Raw genomic sequence first — 26,132 nt, forward strand, 5'->3', positions numbered from 1 at the left:
GTTCATGGAGCCCCTCTCCTGTCCCACACACACTGACATCCCACACTTCTGTTAACTCCCAAAATTCCCCCAGAACAGGGAACACCACAGCAGCAGATGGCTGCTGCTGGCAAAGCACCTCCCCAACACTGAGCACAAGTCACCAGCAATTCCCACAAATATATGTATTGATAAAGTGATAGAGAGAGGAAATAAACCCTGCTACTTCCTCAGCACTTTTTATTATTAGAACGATGTTCATTTAAAGACTCAGTGACAAATCCTGCCTGGTACATCATCACCTTATCAAAAACCTGTGACATGTGCAGAGAATGTTAAGTTATATTAAGTAAGCTGTTAACTTGACAAAATCCAGCCTGCTGCATTTGGCTGCCTAAGCTGCAGCAGGGATGGCACATTGTCAAGGGTGGGAAACACCCTCTCCTGCCTTGCCAGAGCTCCAGATCCTCAAAACTCAGCAAAAATCAAGTCAGGTGTCTCAGTCACATCAGGAGCTCAGCCATCACACTCCACTCCAGACCCACGTAGAGGCAGCAGTTTTTGGGATGTGACTGCCACCCAACTGCAGGAAAGGATGGGCACAGCCCTTGCAACTCCTTTCCCTGGACTGCACTGATCCACACACCAAAGAAAGGCAGGGCTGGATGGGTGTTAACAGGAAGGCAGCTCAAAAGCAAAACCTCAAAAGATGCTTCAAAGTAAGAGAGATTGAGAAAGGCAGGAATTACAACTTTTTGACTAGTAATCAAAAGGAGCACTGAGTTGTTCTGCACAGAAGGTGGAGATGTGACAGCACTGCCAGGGCACCATGTGGCTCCTGCCAAGGCAGTCACACATGGCATTGGTGCTTCCAGCCATCAGCAAAGGACTGGGAATAATAAAGGAATGCCAGAGGCAGATCTTTAATCACCTAGGGAGCACCTTAATGTCATTATTTGGGCATTTTCACTTGTGCTGCAGGAGGGCAAGTGTAGAAACCCAGTGTTACCTCCAGCAATTAAAACAGCCCTCAAGAGAAGCTCTTTGAAGAACATCTCAGGAAATGAAGGCTCCAGCTAACAGCATGACAAGGCCGCTTCCTACTCTGTGCCAGGATCCTTGGGAGGATATTACAGATCTCCTGTCAGCAGGATCCCACCATAACCTGTGATTCTGAGCATCAGTGGAAAAAGTGAAATTGATCGTTTGCCTCTTTACATCTCTGAGTGGTTACAGACACACACAGAGTTCATACAGCCTTGCTATCTGCAAAATCCAGGTAATTAGTCCTTTAATTTAGTCATCCACCTATCCCAGCTAATTAGATCAGCAAACAGACATACTCTGCTTGTTCATTGAAGGAGTTTTTAATGTGAAGAGAAACGGAAGCTTCTGACTAACCACGCGTGACTCTGAGCTACATTAAAATCATTGTATTTCAGCAGCTTCTGAGCTGTTCCCACCATCCTAAAAAAGTCTCCAGTCTTTCAACAGTCCATCCAATAAAGCTGATGTTGTACACCAGATATTCTGGAGGCATCTCTCAGCTGCAGCTGAAACCTGGCAGGATTCATCTTTTGCCCAAAATCCTGAGCCTTGCAGGAAAACAAGGCCAAAAAAGCACAAATAACCTCAGGCCTCGACAAGCAAAGCTTCTTCCACTGGTCTGACTCCCAACAGAAACATGATGATGATGTTTTTGACACAAGAGTCCCATCTGTGCACCACAAAACAACAACAAAAAGGAGGATGATGCCAAGTCTTCTCAAACAGTCACCCAAAATACAAAGAGAGAGCGTACAGAAGCTTGATGCAAAATCCAGAAATAGTCCAGGGCAGTGCTTGGGCATCACTAAAGGTTTAAGGACTACTGGGGATCATGTGGCCAGCCACAAAGTGTCTTGTCAGAGGTCAGGACTGTTCCCTGCTGCAGGGAGGAGTGAGCAGCCTGTGAGCCCCTGGCAGAGGTTTGGTGATGTGACAGAAACCAGGACAGGGCAGAGCAGGGTCAGGTGGCCGAGCGCCGGCGGATCACGAACACGCCCCGCTGCAGCTGCCCCAGGTAGATCCTCATCTTGGTGCTGTCGCTGGTTTTCCTCACCCAGATCTGCAGGAGAGCAAGGGCAGAAACAAAGGGGCAGGGAGATGAATCAGGGGAGAAAAAGGGAAAACTCACAGCAAGCAGCACACAGACAAATTAACTCGGTGTCTTAGTGTCGGAGTTGAGCCCCTCAGGGGGCACAGATCAATGAGGTTAATCCCCTCTCCCTCCCCAGGTGAGGCATTTGCAACCTGAGTAGAAAATGAAACAAGGTGTCTAAATTCACCTCCTTAACTTCCTGCTCAAAACAGTCCTCGAGAAAAATGACTCTTTCAAGCACCATCAGGAAAGCAGGTTCCTCCTGCCACAGCTCACAACAGAGCCGTGGCACTGAGCTTTGCCTAATCAAGACTAAGTCTCTCTAGATCCACAGATGATAAAATTATCTATCCTGGGATTTACCCAGACAAGTAACTATTAGTCAAATGAAAAGCTTATTCTGATTCTGTTCCACGAAGCATTTCCCACCATGTAGCACAGAAATTGTGTCTGGAGATAAAAGGGCCTCTCCTTTAAGCACCTGCATGGAAGGATTCACACCACGTGCCACGAGACAAATTGCTGCCACCAAGGCAGCCACTCCAGAGAGTTTTTGAAATCACCTTCAAGGTGTTTAGATCTAAAAACCTGTACTTTAAAAATCAAGTCTGAGCAATTTCCTCTGCATTATATCCTCCTAATGCATTTCAACATATTTAAATAAATACACTGAGTAAGAATTATCCACTCCTTAGTACTGCAGTATTTTAGGAGGGAAGTCCAATATTACCAAATGCAATGGATTATAAAGTTATGCTGGCCTGTGATTTACCCTGAACTTTTTTTTCTTCATATATTAGTTACAGGCCTAGCAGGTAAATTGATTTAACTCTATTATTTTAGTTATAAATTGACTTTATAAACAGGACCCCTTAGCATAAAATGAATTTAGTATTTGCCTGGATTTCTACTTCAATTATTTCTCCAGAGAAATTAAAATCAACATTCATTGATAATCATCTCCCAACTGCAACATTTCCAAGGATTTGGCATGTTTTGCTTGCCAAAATAATTCAAAAATCCATAAAGTTTGAGCAACTGTAGCAAACAAACATGTACAATTTTATATTCTACCACAGTAGGATGGAAGGATACATTAGTTTTGCTAAATTACAATAATAACTTTTAACAAATTTTAGTGCACCCATAAGCACACTACCACTGCTTTTATCTGAACAACAGAGTGCCACAACTGCCACTGCAAGGGAACAGCTGTGACACAAACAGGTCTCACATGCAACTCATTCTGGGGAAAATAAAGTGTTTTCCCTTAGCTGCCACAACAAATTAAAGTTCCTTTATTGGCTGATTAAGGAGAAGTGCACTCAAATCTATTATTTCTTTCCCTGAAGTGTCTGGAATCTGCAAGCAAAAACCAAAGTGCTCCCTTTGCCCAACTGCTGCAGGAGCTTGCAAAACACTGAATTATCCTTCAGAAACAAACCCAGTCTCTTCCCAGCTCAAAAAGAGATTTCTCAAGTCAGTTTTATCTTAGCTTCAGCTTTCTTTACAGCCCAGACAGGTATCTATCTTCAGCCCTTACTAAACCCCTGTCTCTCCCCCCTCTGCTGACAAATAAAAGCAGCCACAACCTCGTTGGCTCCCACAGAACTGATCACACAGCTGATCTTTGTGTTCTCTTTCGACTCCAGGTAAATAGCTTGGCTCTTGTGATACCTGCAAAAGGGAAAACAAAAAAAGGAAATGCATGAATCCACTATTGATAAAGCTGGACAGAGTAAATTTGAAGTCTGCCTTTTTTTCCCACACCACCTTCTCTATTTTTGCAAGATAGTGGTGATCTGATCACACACACACATCCTACATTAAGGATATTTGAAATGCAGGAGTTAAGGATATTTGAAATGCAGGAGAGTCTTAACTCACATTCAACTCTGCACTGAAGGGTACTAAAAACAGATTTCACAACTGCAAGGGGAGAGGCAGAGCCACAGGCCAGGGGAACAGTGACTGACAACACACCCAGCCTTCAAGGGTTAATCCAAGCACCTTTCCCATTCCAGACTCAGGATGGATTTCAGAAGGCAACTCCTTATTTTGCCTGACAAAATATAACAGAGCAAATCACAGATACTCAAGCTGTTCCCCAATACAGAATTACCAGAGCACCACCACCACCAAAAGTGAATTACCCTCAATCAGTGCAGTCTGTGCATTGTTTAATGAGACCTCAATTTTCTAATGCTGTCCTATTGTGTGAAAATACCCAAAATGGTAACTAATGGGTAACTGACTCTGTAATGAGCTGTAAATATCTGCCATAAGGAGTCCATGACTAAACATATCCATTTCAGATCATATTTTAAGCTCTATATTGTTCTTAATGCGTTGTGTATAAAACAAAGACTTTGAAATTCCTAACTCTGAATTTGATTCTGTGGACTCCCCTATTTACAGCTCACATTTCTCCAAGTGCTGCAGTGTGCCAGCCCCAAACCTCCACTTTCTGTTCATTCTGCCTCATTCTCTTCCATAGGCAGAACTAATTACATTGGAACAGGTGATTTGTAAGTAAATCATCTTAATCAAGCAAGCACCAAAATACTTTACAGCTATAAAAGCATGACTGTATTTCCACCTTTCTCCTAATCATGATTTTATCTGGGCAATCCAAGCTGCAGATTCCCTGCACAGATATTCCCTCAGTGGCCACCCAGTGGAACCTCCTGCAGCCTGACTGCCATTTGCAAAATGCATGGATTTATTGAAACTTTACAGTTATTTCTACAATAACCACATTGTACATGTGGAAGTCTTCCAATGGTTTATTCCACAATCTCTTCCTACTGGAAAATTCTGCACTCAGAATTTTCACAGTGCTTGCCAGCAGCTGGAATGAGTGTCAGCTTTGAGCCTTCCAAACACACTCATTACCCATGGAGGGGTGAGGGAAGGAAAAATCCCCAAATCCTGCAACCTTTAAAACAATGGCTGGACACAGGTGTCCTTCTCCCTCATTTTGACAGAAACAATGTCAGTGGGTTCCAGGGCAATGGAAAGCAACAATGATCTGAGCCAAAAAAAAAAAAAATCTCAGTTTAGCAAGTGCAGATGTCATTAAATGATACAGAGGAACTCAATAAGCTGCTGCAAACCCAGGCCTCACTAAGATGAGACAAGAATCTCAGTCCAGCAGTGCCCTACCATGCCATGCTGGGAGTAGTTAAGCAAGAGTTTTGATCTTGATACAATCAGCAGAAGTGCAGGAGAAGCCAGGGCAAACAACAGCTCTCAAGTGTTGGCTGTGCCCACACAGACAAGGAAATATTTCCCCCACTTGCAATTTCTGATTAGCAGTGAATTCCAAAGCTGATAACACACATGTCAGAGGCTTCATTCAGCCCTTGGATTTCACACCATGAAAGACTCTGCATCAATAAATTAATGCTAATTGTGCCCAGAAAAGGCAGAGAGCCAAGTCAGCAGTGTTTCACTGAAGAGCTGTCTCACCTGTCTCACACTCACAGAGACAGGGCAGCTGGAGGCACACTCTGGTGCATCAGTTCCCTGGTCATGTCCTGTCACAGACATCTTTTATGAAAAATCCTTTCCTTAGGATTTTTCCTCCTGAGAAGCTGAGAGGCCTCAGGAACAAAATGTAAACAATGATTATCTGCTGCTGTGGAATGCAACAGGTGCATCTGTGATTGGTCTGATGTGGTTGTTTCTAATTAATGGCCAATCACAGTCAGCTGGCTTGGACTCTGTCCAAGACACAAACTTTTGTTATCATTCTTTTTTTTTTTCTATTCTTAGCCAGCTTTCTGATGAAGCCTTTTCTTCTATTCTTTTAGTATAGTTTTAATATAATATATACCAAAAAATAATAAATCAAGCCTTCTGAAACATGGAGTCAGATCCTCATCCTAAGACCCCTGTGAACACGGTCACAATGTCCCACCCTTTTGCCAAATTTATATATCCACAGAGGGACAGGACTGAGGAAATTACCTCAGATGAAAAATGCAATAGGGTTTTAAGTTGGCTTTCAAGAAAGCAGAGCCAAACAACTCTCACTGTTGCAGTAGGTAAAACACCAAGTGAGGCAAGCAGAAAGAATTCCATTTCCTGCTATAAAGTATTTTACTGAAGGCCAAGATTTCCAACTGCAACTTCATCAGAAGATTGAAGGAAATCCCTCAGCATTATTGTATGCAGCAAATATGGCTGCTTTACAGTGAACTGTGGTTTAGGATTTGATGGGGGAGCACAGAGCTCTGAGCATTAAAAAACTGAGCCTAATTCCACATTCACCTGAAACACTCCACTCTGGAGATGTCTGAAATGTCTCTGCAAGACTTCAGGGGGTTCATTACTGGCATTAAACATTCCCTGTTTTCAGGTAATTGTCATGCAGGGCTGCATCAAGAAACAGAGAAAGTCATTCCTGGGCTGTCAGGTTTAGGATTTCTGTGCATGCCAGCATCCTTTATGCACCTTAAGAAGAATTACCCTCCCACTACCAACTCAGTTACTTCATTATTTTAAAACAGCAGCTACTTTGCACAAGTACTATTACTTGTTATCAATCAAAAATATCTAAGCAGGATTATTTCAACCAAAAAATCTAAGATACTGATCTAAAAACAGCATAAGAACAAGGCAGCCAGAAAAAACAACAGCTGGAATTCCTGACAGCAAGACCCCTATGACAGGTGAATTCAGCAAGGTGAAAATATCTGTTTAGTGCTTCATGCCACAGCCAGATACCCTTCAGAGAGAGCTGGTGCTTTGCTGAGGCTCTGGGCTCACTGAAGCTCTTCCAGGTTTAAATTTAATGAGAAGTTTTGAGCTTTACTGACAGATAACTTCAGATGTCTTTTTTTTCCCCTTTCTTTTTTTACTCATGAACACTTTTCAAGTACTCCATATGCTTCAAAATTCTAAGAAGAGTATCTTCATCCAAATATATCCTGGGGACAGTCACTTTACACACACAAAAAATTATAAAACCAAAAAAAAACCTCTAAAAACCTTGATGAATCTGTGGAATAAGTAGCCTGTTCAATTCCTATCTGCTTTACTCTTCATGAATGTTTAAACTGAGGGAGCAGCTTTTATGAGAGCTGTGTACACTGAACTCTCAATTAAACTTCAGGCAGAAAGAAAAACTGACCAGCTGGCCAAGGGGATTGCTGTATAAAAAAACCAGCTTCACACCTACTTCTGTGATAAAATTACAGCCTCATCACTTGTTTTGAGCCACCAGAACACTGAAGTAGGCTACAAATAAGCAGATGACTTTTTGAGAGTAAATTGTTTTCTGCTCAAGTTCAAGATTGCCCTCTTGATTATCCAGGTTTGCAAGTCTCATGGATTAAGTGTAAGATCTAAGTTTCCTCTGCAGAAATTTAATATTTTCCTTGTGTTTTGTGAGGCTTGTACAGCTGTATGGCCATAAAACTCAACAGAGATAAATCCAATCAGCAATTCTGAAGTTGCCTCTCCCAGGTGGGTTTGATCTTTAAAGGTTATTTGGATTTATTAGAAGCATCTTTCATCCTGAGCAGCTGCTGGATGACATTTCTTCTGCCACCTTGTGGAGTGCTGGGCACAAATCTGAAGCTCAGAAATGGGAGTGTTGCTGACAGCAAATCATGGAGTGTCTGTGTCCAAACTGGGCAGCTTCAGTCACATCCCACTGTGGCTGCTGCTGCCTCTCCTACTCTTATTAGGTTTGACTTCCTAAGTGCCACAGTGGGCCATGGACAAGATTCCAGTCCCCTTTTATTGGAGACAGCAGTTATCTCTGAAAGCCTGCAGGGTGTGAACATTCCATCATCCCCTCTGCTTTGCTGGGCCCATGATGAGATTGTGGAGGGAACAGCAAACCTCTGCCCTAAAGCACTTTGTCCACCTATTCTTTGCTCAAAGCCATTTCTCCCTGCAGCCTCTGCCTCCTCACAACACAACACAAACTGATGGAAACAAAACCTCCCCAGGCCTCACCATCTCTTGTCATAGTAGAGCTTGCCGTCTTCTATCCGAGCTTCAAACCTCTGTGCTGGAGACTCTGCTGGTGTTGCTGGGAGGTGCTCAGGAGAGGAGGGGGAGGCTGGGGACAGCACAGACACTCTGGTTAAAGATCAGCACATGCCCATCTCACAGGAGCACATCTGACTGCAAAACTGCAGTTAATAAGGTTGTGTGTGCAGAAATAGCAAGCAGAGAAAGCTGCAAATTCAAATATCCATCAGGAAAATATTATATATTGTGATGAGTAACTTGACCTCTGCCTTGAATTATAATATTCACTGAAATACAGCATTTATGTGAAAAAACATTCATGGGTAAGTGATGGACAGTATGCCCTTGATTTTGTTTTAGTTATAATCCACATTGAATTAGTTAAATATGGTTAAAGTTACTGAGGCAAGTTAGTCCCACTCTGTCTTGAAATAAAGTGTATAGGCACATCTAGAGAGCTGAAGGCAAAACATTGACCTTATGTTAAGGCACCTTAACATAAGGTCAATCCCTCAATGGAGCTGACAAACAGACAAGGTGCCCAGATGCACCTGAATATAATGGAAAATTTCTTTTTTCCAGCTGTTCCAGCCACCAAAGATGCTCATACCCCCCTCCCATCCCTGACAAACACCAGCACCACACAAAGAGCAGCAATTATTGCACAGCCAAACATCTGCAGTGCCATTCTCTGCTCAGAGCAGCCCCCCATGAACCAGTTCCACTGCATCTGTAACTCACCTGGTCTCTTGGGTGATTTAAGCTACATGGGAAGAGAAGAAAGCAGTGTTAGAGATCTGACAGGAGCCACAGAAGCTGCACTGATAACTTCAGATATCTTACTTTCCACACTCTGTGTATTTCTATTTTAAATGCTTTGTTAAGTGGCATAACACAGAACCAGTGTGCTCTAAACAGCCAAAGGTGCAGATAATCAGAATAATGATCCAAAAGGCCAAAAAAACAACTTGAGAGCATTCAGCCAACCCAGTCCAATGAGTCAAACCCATCTATTTTTGAATGTGATACAACATTTCTCAGGGTACACAAAATACAGGAGCTAAATCATTAGAGAAACCTCAACAGCTGGCACAAAACCAATGTTCCACTACCATCCTCAAAATGCCTTAATGAGCAGCTTATATTCTAAGAAATTAGATAAGTCTTCAAGTGTTCAGCAAGAAAACAATATGTTAATCAAACCCAGAAAAAATTATAAGCATGCACACTGCCCCCTATCCAGCTTGCTGAAATCTTTTTTGACAGCAGGGAGAAAAAAATTAATGAAAAAAAATCCTACCCCACACTAAGGCTTAAACCAAAGGCAGCCTGTGATCTCCCAAAAAACACACTGACATCTGCTCAGCCATGAGGAAGAAACTCCTTAACACAGCTCATCCCTTGGTTCCCACAAAAGGTAACATTTTTAGGTGACAGTCATTTAAATTAGGTTAATTAAACCTCAGTAATAAAGAGGAGATACCATCTTGCTCAATCTTTTCTTGTGCTACTTCAGAAAGCCTACAGGGATGAAATAGTGCCATATCTCAAAAATGAACATTAAAGAGAGCTCTGTTCCCTTCAGGAGAAAGCATTTACCTTCTCTTGAAAATGAAGAAATACAGTCAAGCAACAATCCCTACCTTATTCAGCGTTCTTAGGTCCTCCATTATTTGCTCATCAGTCAACAAATAATTTAGCTGAGGTATCCAGAATTAAGGTTTCCATCACTCTTGACAAGCAAGGCTAAAAATTAAAGGTCAGTGACATTTCACTTGAGTAAATGTAAGCCAAAAGGTTTCCAGGATTTTAATAAATGTCTTACTTGAGCTGGTTTTTTTGTCAGAGGAATTAATACAAGTCCATCCCCACCATCTTAGCAGCAGAGTGCAAAATCATTTTAACTTATTCAGACACAACCACCAATGAAAAACCTTTAGTGCACTGACATTTACTTCATGGAAGCATCAAGCACCAGCATTTTCAGTGGTTTTCATCTTTTATTTCTATGGAGAAGAATCTGTGAGCTGAAACAAGACTCACTCCAGGTTTCCTATAATGAAGCTAAATCCCACCTAAACCTAGTTAAATAAAACTTTGTGTGATTGGAGATCAATAAGAGCCTACAATGCACCTGAAAACAAACCCAAAACCTCTGAAAATAGAAATTAGTGTATTACAGTCTTATTAGAGCTTTGCTGTACTTTTGTTTCTTCATAAAAAGTATTTAGCCAAAAGTATTACACTAAAGTTAACAATTGCTGGGCTGCATTTCAAGGATTTTGGTTTTGATGGACTTTAATCCTCTCCCAGTGAGCAAAGGCAGAGATTTTCACTGTGTGGTTGCTGTATCATGCTCAATTAGCAGGTCATGTTCACTATGAAACTCATTTATTTTGGATGAGATAGGGGCACTAATAAATGACTTTTTTTTTTCCTGAAAGAGTGAACAGAATCTCCAACCAGGAGGAGGTTAATTGAAACTGGAGATGCTCATGACCATCCTGCATGAACTCCAAAAGTTCAAGGTTTGATATTCCCTTCAGAAAATGAGAGTCACTCAGATAAGTTTTTTTTAATCTAAGAAATACAGGTTTAGAATCTAATAAGAAACCCCTGCAAAGCAAATATCCTTGCCTTCCTCTCCAGGTGAATTTAATACACAAATAGAAAAAGTGCCTATCATCACAGAGGAGCTAAAAACATATTTCCAGAAGCCAAGGAACATTTTAATTTTGAGACATGCAGCAAGGCAGATCCTAAGGATTACACAGACATGTTTTTCTGTCTCTTGTGATCATGAAAACAAGATCAATCTTCATCTTTTCTTATTCAAAGAACAAATCTAGCATCTTTGCTTTTGCTATGCATCTCTGGATTAGAGATCTGAAGCTTTTATCAGAAATGGAAAAACTATTTGGATATGACAAATATGATCTTTCTGGTAAATGCCTTGTCACGTCTTGAAATGAGAAAAGCTCTGGCTCATGTAAAAAGCCATTTACTATCTATGGAATCAATTATCTCAGCATATATATATATATATATATATATATATATATATAATGTTCTTTTAAAGTTTTTCTTTTGTGAAATAAATTGCCTGTAGAATTCAACTTTTTTTTGTCAGTGAGAACAGTTTATCTCATGATACTGTAAGGATTAAATTAGGATACCAAAGGATCTCTAACATATATATATATATATTGAATTGTATAACTGCTGGTATTGCTTTAGCACACATTACACATGACAATTGTATTTATTTCCCAGGTTAAAATCTGATCCTGGCATTTCATTTCCCTTTCCTTGCTGTACAAAACAACCAAGGTGTGGGTAGCACAGGGGCTGCAAAGCCAGCAGTGACTCCACGAAAGGATATCAGGGGCAGGTTTCCTCCTCTTGTCTGGGATGGGAACTGGATCATTTGGTCTCCGTCTCAGTTTCCTCGTCATGATGGGCTTCACTTCCATTGAATCTGCAGAGAAATGAAGTTGGAGAGCTGATAAGACCAGAGAGAAAGGAGTAAGAAGCAGCAGCTTTCCATACAAAGCACAGGGAAAATAATCTTCCCTCTTTCATTCAGCAAATTGGAATTTTTTTTTTTTTTTTTTGGTGTGTGTGTGTGCATGGAAGTGCTGACAGTGAATCCAAGTTCTCTCCCATCAGGTCACTGCACTGCCATGGTTACAGTTGCTCCAGGTACTGATAAGCAGCACAATGATGCTACAAGGATTCAAGGCAAGTCCCTTTCATGCTCACCATATCTGCTTGGGAACAGATTTAAAAGGCCAAGCTCATGGAGTTCTTTCCCAGCCCAACTCAGATCATTAATAGCATGTAAAACATCAGCTACAAATCAATTGCTCTCTCATCTTCAAGGCAGAAAAACAGCTTTGTCAAAAGATTAGAGGAAATTTCTGCATTGAAGACTGATACAAGTCTGCTGGAGTGATTTCAAACAAACAGTATTTAAATTCAGATTACCTAAGAATGATTAATGAAATGAGCCTCATTAATAACACACAGAGCAGCAGTTGACAGGAAGTAAACTGCAGCATATGCACTGGGGAAAAAGAAAGTCTGTTAAAAACCTAAACACCAGTCTCATCACCAAGTAATTATCTGAACTTATTTTGTCCAAATGCCTACAGATAACCTTTACTGAACAACTGCACTAAACTCTCACAACTCATTCCTTAATTCATCAAGATATGTTGAACTGGCAGCCAAGAGATCACACCATAAATGCCAAATTATCATCCCACCTCCCTTTCTCTGTGCTGAGATTTACTGGCTCATCTCTAAGCACCCCTGGATCACCCCCTGGGAAGCACTTCCATCTGGGGAGCTCCTTTGGATCCCACTAGACACAAAAACCTTGAGCAGCTCTGCCTGTGCCAAATACACCAAATTCCTTCTCTCCTTATCTCAAGGGTGAACAAGGATGTCCATGAGACCAGATTTCATAAATAAATAAAAGTTACCAGGGAAACAGCATAACTCAAGATGCTTTCCAGTCCACATCAGCCCTAAGAGTTTATATTAAGCCAAGAACACCATTTAATACACCAAAGCAGGGTTTAATTCTCATTTCTGAGTATTAACTACATTATTAGTTAATATAAAGCCTGTAAATACTATGCAAGGAATATATGAAGGGTGTAACTCATGGACAGGCCTCAGCAACAAAATCACACTACCAGTCCATAAAGTGAGGGAGCTGCTCCCAAAGAACATCAAATCAGACTTTTGGTTCAGCACCACAGGAACAGAATTTTGCAGGAATAATTAACCCCTGACTTAGCTCCACCACCACAGAGCAGTGCAAGGCAACAGGGCTGTAGGGGGATAAAAGATGACAAAGGATAGTGTAGAAAGTAATCTTAGCCCTAAGGAGCTGCAGCTGTGGCAATTATCAAAGATTAGGAACAGGCCAGACTTTACCAGGCCACAGCTGTAAGCAATGAGAAGAAGAGTGCTATAAAAGAGAGGGGTGGCTGGTTAAGAAGGGAACTGGAGTCAGGTGGCTGCTTTGTGAAGAAGAGTCAGTGTTCTGAGGAGCTGCCCACAATAAACACCAAGGAGGTTTGGAACTTTCGTGATAAGGAGACAACAGTATGGAACCCCTGCAACAAGATGACAACACAGGGATACCAACTGTCTCAAAAAAATATGTCCATTTAATATAAATTTTCTAGAGCCTGGACACAAATGTAACCCATAAATCTTTGTTTTCTGGCTTTAAGCAGCAGATTTATACCTTTATTTTTTTGCTTTCTTCAACTGCTTGACCGCCCACTCCTGCAGCAGGGAAAGGACACAGCTTTACAAGCTGCCATCACTGGTTCAGTCAGTATTATGAGATATCTCAACAGTTTTATTGCTGCATCAGGGAACCAAAGCAGCCTCTCTCCCTGCATGTAAGCAAGGCCATCATCCCCTCTGCTGCTCCACTGGCACTGCTTGATTCCCCTGTTAACAATTCGCTGAATTTGGAGCTGCTGTCTCCATTCAAAGGCCATCAATTCGTGCTCTGCCCCCCTTGGCATTTCCCACCAGCTGTGCAAACCAGCACTGACATCTTCACAGCTCTTTTCCTAAGCAGGAGCAGAGTGGATAACACAAATGACAGGTGCTTATCTTCTTTACCTCCTGTTAATTCCATGGTTAGCTTTTCATTCTCAATCATCTTCTTCTTCTCTTCCAACTCTGCTATCAGATTTTCCTTAAGCTCAATTTTCTTATCTTCAAACTCCTTTGCTGCTGCTTTCTTTTCCTTCACATAATTTTTCTCCACCTGGTCTGTCTAATGCAAAACCCAAGGAGCAAGAGGGTTAATTAAGGACTCAAGTTAATGATATCACAACAGCTTTTGAAATGCTTTATTGATCAGCTTTTCAGTTCACAACTGGCCCAAGTTCTAAAGATTATCAATATTCACAATCTACAGAAAAACATCCAAATACCATTTAGTGCTATTATATTGGCAAAAAAATGAGTTGTAAAAAGACATTTTAATGTTGCACAACAAATCCAGTCCCTAGCAGAGAGCTCTGCTGATTTATAAACAGCACTCATCAATTTAAACACCCCTTTTTGACCAGCCCAATGCACAGCCAGGTACAAGAGCCCAACAGCAAATATTGAATTCTATTTTAAAAACAAAGTGCAGAAGTTACTTGAGGTAATACCAGCAGTAAGCTCTACTGCATCTCAAGTGCAACAAGGCAGCCAGAGGAAGAAAATTTCTTTAAACTTTCTGGGAAAACAAGCCCAAATACTGGCTGGTGAAACAAGGTTTACGCCTCTTCCATCTAATTAATGCATATTTTTGATAAATTAAGAGTACTTACTTCCAGCTGCAGGAACAGTTCTGAAACACAAGAAAGACTCTATTACCTTCAAAGATACACAAAATTACTTCCCTAACATTTTAAGCCATTGAATATTGCAGCCAAGACAGGCAGTGAAGCAAATAATTCATGTACCTATCCAATCTCTACTCTGACTTCACAGCTTTATGCTGAAAATAAAGTGACTATGAAAAAGTTCCACAAAAATACACTGTTACTAGAGGTTTTTTACAGATTGTCACCCCAAAAAGCTTCCACTATTCCACACTATTCAGTTCAGGCTGTAGTAGCAACACTCTACTACTCCATTATTTAAAAAAAAAATTAAGAACAGTAATAGATATACACCAAATATAAGAATGCTGTAATAAAAATCAAGTTTTCTGTAATAAAAAACAAACTTTCTACTTGCAAAGCATGAAAGCAGCATTATGTAGATAATCAAATGCAGGTAAATGGAAACTGCTGGTTTAACAAACCTCAGCTTGGCAAGAACAAACATAAAAGAGCTTTATTCCTGTAGTACAAGGCAGCTGGATTTTTTACTTATAAAATTCCAAGTGATCATCACCTGCCCTCCTGTGGAAGAACTCTGCTGCTGCAGCACTGCTCGTGGCCAGCCAGAAATACCAGTTTGCACTGGGGCTTAATTGTATCAGAACAGCCCAGGCTTGTCAGGATGCAGCCCTAGTGCATATGAAAGGTCTTTCTGGAGGTGTTTTCCACCCTAAATCATTAGTGAAATTCATCTCAGCAGACAGGTTCCTGTCAACAAGAAGTTGTTCAAATCACTTCAGCTCCTCAAGTAAATCCTTTCCCTTTCCCAGGCACTTTCAGAAATACAGAACTGTTTGTTTTTGCTAAAGGAGGAGCAGCTGTATTTCCTATATCCACACAATGCCTTCTGTAAAAGGCCCTGATTCAATATTCAAGGTGAGCACTACTGGAAAAGGAAGAAAAAAGAGGGCAAGCAGCTGGATCTGATTCCCAAGCCATTCCTCTGCAGCAACATAACAAAACCACCCAGAAGGACAAGCACTGGGCACTTGAAAAATTAACTTTGCTCCTTGAAACAGAGCGGTGCCCAAAGCCCAAGAAGCCCATTCCATGCAAAAGAACAGTTCCAGCAGCAAATGCTCTGTGCTCATTGTTCACAGACAGATCCTGGGGAAAGCCTGTGCTCCTAATTCCCACTCCTGCAAACTGAAGGAGACTGGGAAGCCAAAGGCTTCAGCTGGGGCCACCAAACAACAAAGCAAAGTGGGACACTGTGGGTTAGATAAAAATGGAATCATCTTTCTACTTGTGCTGCTTCACACAAATGAAGGCTAAAACTGCTTATCAGTCAGCAGACAATGCTGATCAAGGGAAGAAAATCATCAAGGCAGAGCCTGTCATGCTTCATGGACTCTGAGAGCTCCAGCAAGTTCCTTTTCTTTAAAGGACAGAATTACCTCTTTTTTACTTCAGTGTTATACAAAACACACATTTAAGTTATTTGCAGTGTCTTAGAGAGAAATTCCACTCACCTGCATTTCTTATCCTTTCTTTGTACTGCTGGTCCAACTTCTTCATCCTTTTCTGATATTCCTGAAGAGTACCTAGTGGAAATAAATTGTAGATTCCCATTGTATTTTTTTTCCCAAGTATTAAATATCCTCAAGGAGTTAGGCACCACATTCTCTGCTTTTGCAAAAAGTGGATTACTCTTTTTAAGGAGTGTTTTAGCAGAGAGGCTTAACTAAAAGTGGAGTTAAGATGCAGAAAAGATGGGAAGCAGGTGACATTTTTAACTCTGCACCACAGCTGAAAACCAACATGCAGTGAAAGATGCTGCTCCCATCTTCCAGAACCCCCATCCTTCTATGACATTTGAAAAGTGCTGAAAATAAAAACCAAAGCCACTTTTCGAAGCTTACCTTCCTGCAGCTGCTGTAACTGCCTCTTCAGAGATGCCAGTTTGTCCTGATACATCCTGCAAGCACAGCAGGAAACTTTAAACACCAAGCACTCATTGTTTACTGCACCATCTCTTGAGGTTACATGTTTACACAGAATCAAAAACTTCTCAGAACTTCAGGAAACAAGTGAGCCGCAAACTTAAAGAATTTTATTCCAATGAAAGGTTTTCATTCTGTCTTAAAAATGGGTTTAAAATTTGGGATAAAATAGGATTTTTTTGTTGCTGTTGTAAACTAAAATGATATTTAGATCTACAAACATCAGAAACTTTACAGCAGAATCATTCTTGCACTATGACAAGTTTTATTAGTTGTGTACCAGCTCCCCACATTATTTTAGAAAACCATCAAAGTCTATTCCTGCACTTCTTCTACCACACATCTGTGGTTTAACACTGGCCAAGTTGTCCTGACCTGTATAAAAACAGGTCTCTGCCAGTAACCAAGAACTCAAAATACTGCAAATGCTCCTACACACCAAGGGCAGACTGTTTCAAGTCTCCCAAAAGTCCATTTCTGGTTCAGGACTAGAATTCAATTGTTTAAGGCATTTGGAAAGGCATTTTACTTTTCTTTAGCTTATCTAAAGCAGAACCTTTATTTTATTTGAAGGATTTATCTGCAGCAGGATCCATTTGCAGCAGATCCCAGAACTCATAATTATTTCTTTGCCTAAAACAGCAGCAGCCCTTAATTTCTTGAATTTATATAGAACAGAGAAAGTAACTGGGGAGAACAGAAATAAAAGTGTATGGACTCATGAGCTGTTCCACTGGGGTAAGGACTTAAAACTCCCAATCTTGGCACAAAACTTTGCCAAATTTTAGGCAATAAACATCCCTAAACCCACAAATAGATAGAACATCACCTTATTTGTATTTGGAATGGGTTACTTACTGCTCTTTCATTTCTACAAAGTCCTCCTCCTCGTGCTTTGCCAGGTCTGTTTCACTGGCGTCCTCAGTGTCTAAAGAAGGCAAAAAACAACTTGCTTAAATTGAAAAAGTATTTAGAAAAGAAAAACCAAACTCAGTAGTAAATTATTTAAAAACAAGGAAACAGGCACACAAAAAAGAAATCCCCAAACCTCAGGCAATTTAGCATCAAAGACAACCTGAGAGATGAATTCAGGAGGGAAATGAAACATCTCATGTTCCTACAACTGTGAGTTTTGCATGAACAGCTTCAACCTCAGCCTGGGAATTTCTTCTCATTTAAGATGAGGGGCTCTACATTAATTCTCACACACAGGTGAGACACAAACAGCCTGAAGACTCTGAAAGACATTTCACAAACCTGTTACTGGAGTTCCACCCACTCAGGGCTGCTCAGGCTGACCACAAAGCTCTCACCAAAGGGAGCAGTTACTGCCTGGGACCTGAACTTCTCACCTGTACTTCACTTGGTACTGCAGCATTCAGATACCAGCACTGCCATAAAGATAGCTGCACTTTATAAACAATATAAACTGTAAATAAAGTAAATCACTGTGGGATTGCCAGTTTGCTGCTAAGACTTTTCAGGCTTTTATTTGTAACACCTGGGGAGCCAAGAATCCATTGTCTTGCCAACAAGGGGCAAGTGCTTCCAGACTTTACAAGGTACAGCTGAGAAACCTAAACCACAGCTAATTCCCTACACATGGCAGGGGAGCCCAGCCCTTTAAATCCAACCTTTCTCTGCTTTTTCTTAAACTACAAATAGTTTAAACTTAAAATAAAATTTAAAGCGCCAAAGATAAACCAAGAAGTTTTTTAACTGCAAGAAATGTACTTCAATGTCTGGGCCAGCACAAAGGATTTCCACACTCTGCTGGGAGAGCCCTCACTGACCCTGTCTTCCTCTGCATGTTTAATATTATCCCATCTATAACCAGAGGGGATGGAGGGCTCGGCTGCCAGTAACAGGCACCGTCCAAGAGTCCTCCCACATTCCCCTTATCTGTCTTTTTATGTCCTCTGCACTCTTGGCTACTTAATTTTTACTTAATTTCCTCTTCTCCGTCGCTCCCTGGTTCTTGCGCTGTCACATCCTCCTGCCCTGCTACACTTCTGTCCTTCCCCGTTCACACCACGGAGTCAGAACCCATACCCCGCATGTCTCCGCTGTTTTCCCTCTGCTGTCGCACCCAGTCCCTGCCCAGCCCTCCCCCGTGTCCCACTGTCCCCTGCTCACCCGTGAAGCCACAGCTCCGCCTGTCCAGCGGCTTCTCTGCTTCACTGTTCCGCGGGGATCCGCTGCCCCCTGACAGCTCCGTGTTTCCCTCGGCTGCTCTCGCCGCCCGAACCCCTGAAGCCTCCAGCCCTTCCCCAAACACCGTGCGGAACGGAGCGCTCCCCTCACACCCCCCGGGAGAGCCCCCGCTCCATCTCCCCGTCCCCGAGCACCGGCCCGCCCCCTCCCCACACACCCTCGTCGGAGTCGCGGGCCCGGGCGCTCCGCTCGCCGTCCTCCTCCTCGGCGCTCTCCAGCTCCTCCTCCTCGTAGTAGTCGGGCGCGGGGGCCATGGCGGGGGCGGGCGGCCCCGGCGGGGCTGCGGGCGGCGCGGACACGAGCCCGGCCGCGCTCATGGCCGCGGGCGGGACGGGACGGAGCGGCCGCCGCTCGGCAACCGCGGCGGGAACCGCGGCCGCGCTTCCGCTTCCGGGCAGCGCCGGGGCCGCCGCGCCCCCGCCCGGCCAGCGCGGGCCCTGCGGCTCCGAGGGTTCAGGGTTCGAGTCCCGGTCCCGCCCGGTGCGTGGCACGGGGCTGGGCTGTGCTGGCGGTGGCGTTTAACTCCTCAGCGGCTTGCAGCCACCTGGGCTCCGCTCAGAGGTGCCAAGAGATAGGACAAGAGCAACGGGCAGAAACGTGCACAAGAAGTTCCACCTAGAGATGAGGAAGAGCTTCTTCACTGTGCAGTGACCGAGCAGCAGAACACAGACCAAAGAGAGTGTGGAGTGTCCCTCTCTGGGGATATTCCAATCCTGTGCCTCGTGCTCTGGGATGACCCTGCTAGAGCAATGATCCCACTGTGATCCCTTCCAACCTGGCCCGTTCTGTGATACAGACACACAGCAGGACTTGCCTCAGTGGCAATGGACTCATTAGGACACTCGTACTCTTTTGAATTTATTTATTATATTTTAATAGAGAAATTACTTCCGTGTTCCTCCCGGCAGAGCCGCGCCACAGAGAGCCCTGTGATCTCACCCAGGTGATTCAGGTGCCTCGTACCGGTGAACAGCACCTTTGGTAGGACACGTGCCTCACATCTGCCAGGTACTGCTTATTCTCCTTACTGGGCACGGCCACAAAATTAAAGGTCAAGACACATGTCCTGTGGTGAGAGTCCTATGCAGGATCCCACTCCCATCTGAAAATGCCTCACAGTGGTATTTCAGAGTAAATATCTCATGTATCTTATTTCTGCAGCTCTAATTCGCCTGGGAACGACTAATTAATCTCATCACCTGCAGCACAGCCACACTAATCGCTCACCTTCAGCTGCGAGGTGCATTCCTCACATGCACAGCTTATTGACTCACTGAGGCACTACAAACACCTCAGCGAGGGGAAGGAAATGGGTTTGATCTGAAGCTCCGAGCTCCAGAACCTGCAGCGCCTCTCCCAACCCGCCGAGCCCGTGCTCGGCGCCCAGAGCAGCAGCAGCTCGGTCACAGCGTGTTCTCAAAGGGGCAGCGATAACGCAGCGCAGCCACTCGGCTTTCTTGCCGAACACCCCAAAGGTCTGTTTGCCCAGACTGACAATTTTTAACTCGGAACACCCATGCCAAGCATGCTCCGTGCCTTTCCTTAAGTCAATATTGCCTCTAACAGGGGACGAGGCACGGCCAAAAGTCGGCACCACCCCCGAGCAGCTCCCAGAACTTCTGGGAGCGTTTTTGTCCCGGGAGAGAGACCCCACCAGAGCTGCCCACCACCGCTCCTTTCCCAAGGCATGCTGTGGGTTATCAGCATGTTGGAAACCCCTCCTTTTCCCTTCTCCCCACTCAGGCAGGGCGGCTGGCACGGCTGCCCGCGGCCCCGGGGTGAACAGGAAAGGGCGTGGTGGCGGTGCCACATCGCATGAGCTCCTGGTGCCCAGGGGTTTGTGCTCTCCCCACGCTCACACCTGCCTGGAGCTCCTAAAGCACTCCCTCCCAAAGCCATCCAGACACTCTGCTAAAAATAGAAACGGGACTGCAGGACTCAAGAACTAACCAGAGCCCCCTCGGAGCTTTACAAACACCAGCGTTTCCCCTTTCTCCCCCATTTCCTGCCTGTATCTGTTCCATCTGTCCGCGCACTCGGCTCACAGGCTCCCCTGCCAGCCGGGTTTGTGCTGCTGGGGACACCAAACCAGTTCTGAGTGTGCCTGAGCCTCAGCAGCCCTCCCCAGGATGGTCAGTGCTGCCTCAGCACGCCCTGCTCGGAGCTGAGTGCCCTCCCAGCACAGCCCTTCCACATCGGGCAGGTGCCGGCACCAGCACAGGGCACAGGAACCCCCTGAGCAGGAGCCAGTGGGTAAAAAAACCTGCAAAACTTTAGCTCGTTCTGTGGTCAAAACCGGGATATCAAAGCTGCGGCTCCCTGCGTGCTAATGCCTCCTGTTTAATAGGAGCCTGCTGGAGACACCCTCTGCTGTCATCTCTCAGGCATTCAGTGGGAACCCGAGGGAGGAGGCTCAGCTTTAAGGAATGCCATGTTTCCCTTACAAACGCAGAAACTTAACTGTCTCCGCCCCAAGGAGCTGTCAGGGAAAGTGTAAAGTTCCCTGTCGAGCTGTTGTTGTTGGCTCCTGCTTCTATCGGAGCTGTTGTTCTCCTCACAACTCGCTCAGTGCTTTGTTCTCGCTCAGTTTGGGGAGAGATCGCTGCCTCCTGCTTGCTCAGCACCAGCTTTTCACAGGGCTGCTGACAGATGAGCCGTGCTCACTCTGCTCTTCTTTCCACTCGTAAGAAAGAGGGGGGAGAAAAGGGTTCTGGAGCTCAGCTTATAAACAGGAAACTCATTGTGTGAAATTACTCAACTACATTGAGAAGAGCTGTATTGTACCTTGGCCTCTGAGCACAGGACACACCAACACCCCTCATCGGGGACTCCGGGTTCTCAGGTTTCTGTACCTGTGGTTTCACACAGCTGAGGATGATTCTAGAAGCCCAAGAAGGGGAACAGCTGTCAGGAGCGAGTTGGCAGAATGAGGCTGCATGAAGTATTGGCAGATAAAGCTCTGCTCCTTCAGTTTTATTTAGAAAAATGAAGTAATTAACCCTGCCTGTCAAATAAGTCTCTACAACCAAGAAGTGTTAAGGTTCAGAGGCCACCAAGTGTGGCAGAAACAGCATGAACTCACCTTACCCTGCCTCTGCTCTGAGCAATTCCTAACACAGCTCTCAACCCCTGCTACAGCTCCTTTTCCTTTGGGGCTTTGCTGCCAAATCCCAGCTGCTCCTTTTGGGTAGAGGGTCCTCTTCCACCCACAGGACACACAGTCCTGTCAGGGCTCCCCCAACACTTCCAGCACGGACTGAAGACCCAGAGCTGCCTTTTTACTGGGCTGCTGTTCCAGGAGGTGGTTGTGAGCCCCAACACCGCCCACACCTGAGAGCACTACAGACCCTTACATTGCAGACAAACACTTTTGAACTAATTATGGGCCCTGACACCCCTCCACATGCACACCTGACATCCGTTCACCATACTGAGACCACTGCAGACCGCAGCATGCCGGCACACACCTGAGGTTTCCATAGCCCCTGAAACCACTATGGGTCCATAAGCCCTCACACACACACCTGCTATGGGCCAACCAGCCCCGCACACACCTGAGACCACTATAGGTCCTAAGACCCCTCACACACAGCTGAGCCCCGGCACGAACAGCCACAGCCCCAGCTCCCTCCGTGCCCCTCACGGCGCTCGCGCCATTGCCCTCCCTCGGAGCCCGCTCCCTCCGCGGCACCGCGCAGGCGCTTCAATCGAGCGCCGATGGCTCGGTGAGGCGGCGCCGCTCAGCGGCCCGGCCCGAGCTGCCAGGCGGCGCAGCCGAGCGCCGAGCGGGGCCAGGCAGGAAGCGGCGGTGACGGGCACGGCCCGGCGGACACGCTCCGTCCCCTTCTCCTCCTTCTCCTCCTCCTCCTCCTCGTTGCTCCCCGCCCGGGCCCCGCGGACGTGGCCCGCTGCCGCCGGCCGGCACCAGGTGAGGCACCGGCAGAGGGAGCGGCGCCGCTGACAGGCGGGTCGCGGCGGGGCGCGGAGGGCAGCGGGCAGCGCTGGGGCTGGCAGCGCGGTCGGGGCTGATACCGGCGCTTCTCGGCGTTCGGGGCTGGTTAAGGCACTTTGCGGGGCTCGGTGTCCCGGGTGTCTCTCGGCAGGGGCTGCTCGGGGCCGGGGCAGCTCCCGTGGGGCTCTGAGTGCGGGCTGTGGGGTCTGAGAGAGCCAGGACGGGGCAACAGCCCCGCACCCGTGCTGGGGCACCGCGAACAGCCGCTCCTCCCTTCCCTTCTCCCTTCGCTTCCCTTCTCCCTCCGTGCCTTCCCTCGCTGCCGTGTGCCGGGAGCTGTCCCCGGGCGCTCTCTGCAAGTGGGAGCTCCGGCAGAGCAGCCCCGAGCGGACGGGAACGCCCCGGTAGGAGCGTGGGGAGCGCAGGGAGAGCGGGCGCTGCCTCCACCTGGGGCCGGGCAGGGCTCGGAGAGCGGCGCTGCCCCGGGATCAGCCCGGGATCGCCCCGGGATCCGTGCGAGCCCGTGAATCCCGAGAAAGAAGAGGGAGCTGCGTTCCTGTCGGCTCTGAGCGGAGTTGGAAGCAATGACGTCGGTGCGGTGCGAGCAGATGTCTCTGTCCTTTTAATGACACCCAGAAATGGTTTGCTGTAGGTGCTGGATGCCATCGAGCAGCACTCGTACTTGCGTGGGAAGGAGAAGGAAGGAGGACACGAGGCAAGTACTCAGTCTTCAGAATTCTGTTGTATAAATACATCTCCTCGTGTCTCCTCACCCCCCTTCCCCAGTAACGTGAGTGGAATGAATTCCCTAATCGTACAACTATGGCAGTTCTAAACTTCGGTAGCCCTGGTCGATTCCTGGTTTTCCCTGCTCCCTTCCCGAGCCTGGCCAGAAGTGCCAGCTCGGTGCTGGGTTTGCTGTGCCCAGCTGGGGGAGAAGCCCGTGGGACACTGAAGCTCTGGGAGCTCTGTGCAAGGCTGGGCTCACACTCAGCCCAGCCCAGCAGCAGCTCCGTGTTTGTTTAGAAACAGCCGAGCAGGCGGTGCTGATTCCAGCCCTGCTTGTGCCGGGAGGATTTGGGATCTCCCTGCCCGTCTGTGTGGACAGTGATCCACGAAAGAAAGTGGAAGCAGTCGGGTTCTGCATCCACGTGGATGCAGTTCCACAGGGTGATTTCAGGTTGCTGGGTGCAGCAGTGCTGGCTGAGGTTTGTGGTGCTTATGTTGTTTGAGAATGAGTGGGCTCCACTCTGCTCCCCAAGGTCTGCTGACATATTTTAGCAAATGTTTAGAATGCTGCAGTGCTGGCAGTGATGCAGCTTGTTTTGCCAGTGGTCATTACTGTGATGTATCCCATACCAGATCTGTGAGAGGACACGTGTTGGTGTTTCTGTGTTGATGGACTGTTTGTGGAGAGAGATAATACACCATGCTTGTCCTCTCTAGGAGCTTAAAATGAGGCTATTTCTGGTAGGCAGCTATTTTTGTGTTCTCGGGGGCTAATATAACAATATAGGGCATTTTTAAAATATAAATACCTGTCTGTAATCTATCTTTTAGCACTGAGCTTCATACAGATATCTGACAATTCTTCTGTGCACCCACAGTGAGGCTGCAAGCTGTTCCTATCTGCATAAATGTCTCATTTATCAAATCCAGATTTCTTATTTGCTGTCCAACTCATCATATAACTTCCTCTGGCATCTGATTTGAGGAAACCTTGAGCTGGGTTGTTTCCATCCACCCTTCCGTGTACAAGAGCTTTCAGATTGCAAACTAATTCTTGTTTGTGTGCGTGTGTTACTTACAGTGATTCTCTCTAAGCACTTCCCTTTTACTTTGTTGCATCATTATCAGTTAAAAAGGATCTTAGCAAGTCAGAACTTTTAAAGATGAGGTATTTCTGCTTGTGTGCATTCATAACGTGGCTCTTGCATTAACAGTGTTTTACTGTTAGATTTGTTTTCCATTATGTGTTGCTGGATGGGGGAAACTTTCAGCAGGAGCGAGCTCTGTTCCTTCTGAGTGACCTGCTGTGTTCTTTTAAAGGAAAAGCCCTCTTAGGATGGAGCAGGGCTGGAGTTTGCTGGGCTGCTGGGGAGCAGAGGAGGAGCAGGGCAGTGGTCAGAGAGTTTGGAGCAGGAACACAGACTCGTTGTGTTCTCCTCTTACAGGTTTTTGTTCCAGGTTGTTCTGCAGCCTCGTGGGATGCTGCAACATCTAGGTTATGAGGAATGCCAGGGAGGGAGGTGTTTGTGGAACACTTTACATTTCATTTATTTGTTGCTTTTGCACAAAAAAAGGTGTCTAAGGTTAATTATTTTAAATAGGAAATACATATTTTGTTTTAAGACAGAGCTCAGAGTCTTTTAACAGGACCCCTCTACAGTTAAGTCACAGCATTTACACCAAACTGAGTTTGAATAAAAGTGCAGTTTTGGCATCCAAGGTGTTCAAAAAGTAGATTTTTATAAAGTTCTCTTTCAGCACGTGCTCAGCTTTATTAATGGACATGCTTTCACACATCAGGGAAAAATACAAAAAGTGAACCCAAAAGAGTATTTTGTTTTATGCTTACTGTTTTCAAACTACTTCCTCATTTGGAGGCCATTGATTAAACCAGAAGGATCTACTTGCCCTTGGCTGTGTAATAAACATGATGCAACTGCCTGGTGCCTGCTTGGTCATCAGTTCTTCAGGGGCAGCTCAGTGAGTTTCCCTGACAGTCTTTTTATCACTCCCTGAAATCACTCTGGCAGCTTTGCTCTCATTTTCTGAGTGAAGTGTGTTTTAGAAAGTATTGATCTGGTAAATTTAGGGTTCCCTCTGGGTAAAAAAGAAGAAAATCTGATTTTTACATGGGCAGCACAGGTTGTGACTTTTTATTGTGATTGTGTAGTGGCACTGTGTGCCAGGAACTCTCATCTGTGATTGTCTCAGCTCCTCATTAACGAGGGGAAAAGCTGAAATAGAAATTAAAGTAAATTAATTTGGCGTGGTCATCCATCTCTTAAGGTACCTAAGGATGTTGGAAATCCAAATTATTAATGGTGCTGTGGCAGCTTCTCAATTGTTATAAAGCTCCACTTCCAGCATTAAAGAGCAATGTTCCTAAGATAACATGTTGCCCTTATTCTGTAGAACTAAACCGTGAAATATGAAAAAAATATATTTTTAAAGTTCAGTAGGTTTTGCTCTGAGATTCAAGAAATCTGGAGTATTGCTAGCGTTAATTTAAAAATTATTTTTAATTTATTTAAATGAATTAAATACTAAAATTAAGTTGGCTAATAAGTTGTTCTTATTCAGGATGGCAAAGTACACACTGGATTTGAGCAGGTTGGAAGATTTCTTGTCCATATACTCATGTTTGTGTCACAGATTGTTAGTTTAATTTGTAAGGGCAGGGAAATTTCAAATTTAATATAGGGAGCTTACAAAACAAGTTTGTCTGAGCTGCTAATGAACTAGGCACTTATGCCCTTGGACAGGTAATAGCTTGA

The 26,132-nt window shown here is 45.0% G+C and overlaps 1 protein-coding gene across 1 annotated transcript; it reads right to left on the minus strand.

The window, feature by feature from the left end:
• Positions 1-202: 202 nt before the first annotated feature.
• Positions 203-18,994, minus strand: SUDS3 (SDS3 homolog, SIN3A corepressor complex component). The gene is made up of 12 exons (XM_054288932.1): positions 18,835-18,994; positions 17,322-17,391; positions 16,383-16,438; positions 15,993-16,064; positions 14,464-14,483; positions 13,760-13,916; positions 11,490-11,585; positions 9,751-9,812; positions 8,849-8,870; positions 8,090-8,195; positions 3,712-3,796; positions 203-2,086 (listed from the first exon to the last, which is right to left on the minus strand). The coding sequence occupies exons 1-12, from the start codon at positions 18,992-18,994 to the stop codon at positions 1,988-1,990; spliced, it is 1,005 nt and encodes a 334-aa protein (XP_054144907.1). The 3' UTR covers positions 203-1,987.
• Positions 18,995-26,132: the final 7,138 nt, after the last annotated feature.

This window comes from Melozone crissalis, unplaced genomic scaffold, assembly GCF_028551555.1.
Source record: "Melozone crissalis strain CALT ecotype California unplaced genomic scaffold, PUWL_Pcris_2 ptg000063l_1, whole genome shotgun sequence".
NCBI lineage: Eukaryota > Metazoa > Chordata > Aves > Passeriformes > Passerellidae > Melozone > Melozone crissalis.

What these genes read in the sequence shown, in the direction of transcription:
- SUDS3 (XM_054288932.1), bottom strand. Translation starts at nt 18,994, where the DNA reads ATGAGCGCGGCCGGGCTCGTGTCCGCGCCGCCCGCAGCCCCGCCGGGG. An exon ending in TAAATCACCCAAGAGACCAG is followed by an intron (nt 8,196 to 8,848) that starts GTGAGTTACAGA and finishes TGCTGTCCCCAG; the next exon opens with CCTCCCCCTCCTCTCCTGAG. An exon ending in GTTCTGTGGGAGCCAACGAG is followed by an intron (nt 2,087 to 3,711) that starts GTTGTGGCTGCT and finishes GCTCTCCTGCAG; the next exon opens with ATCTGGGTGAGGAAAACCAG.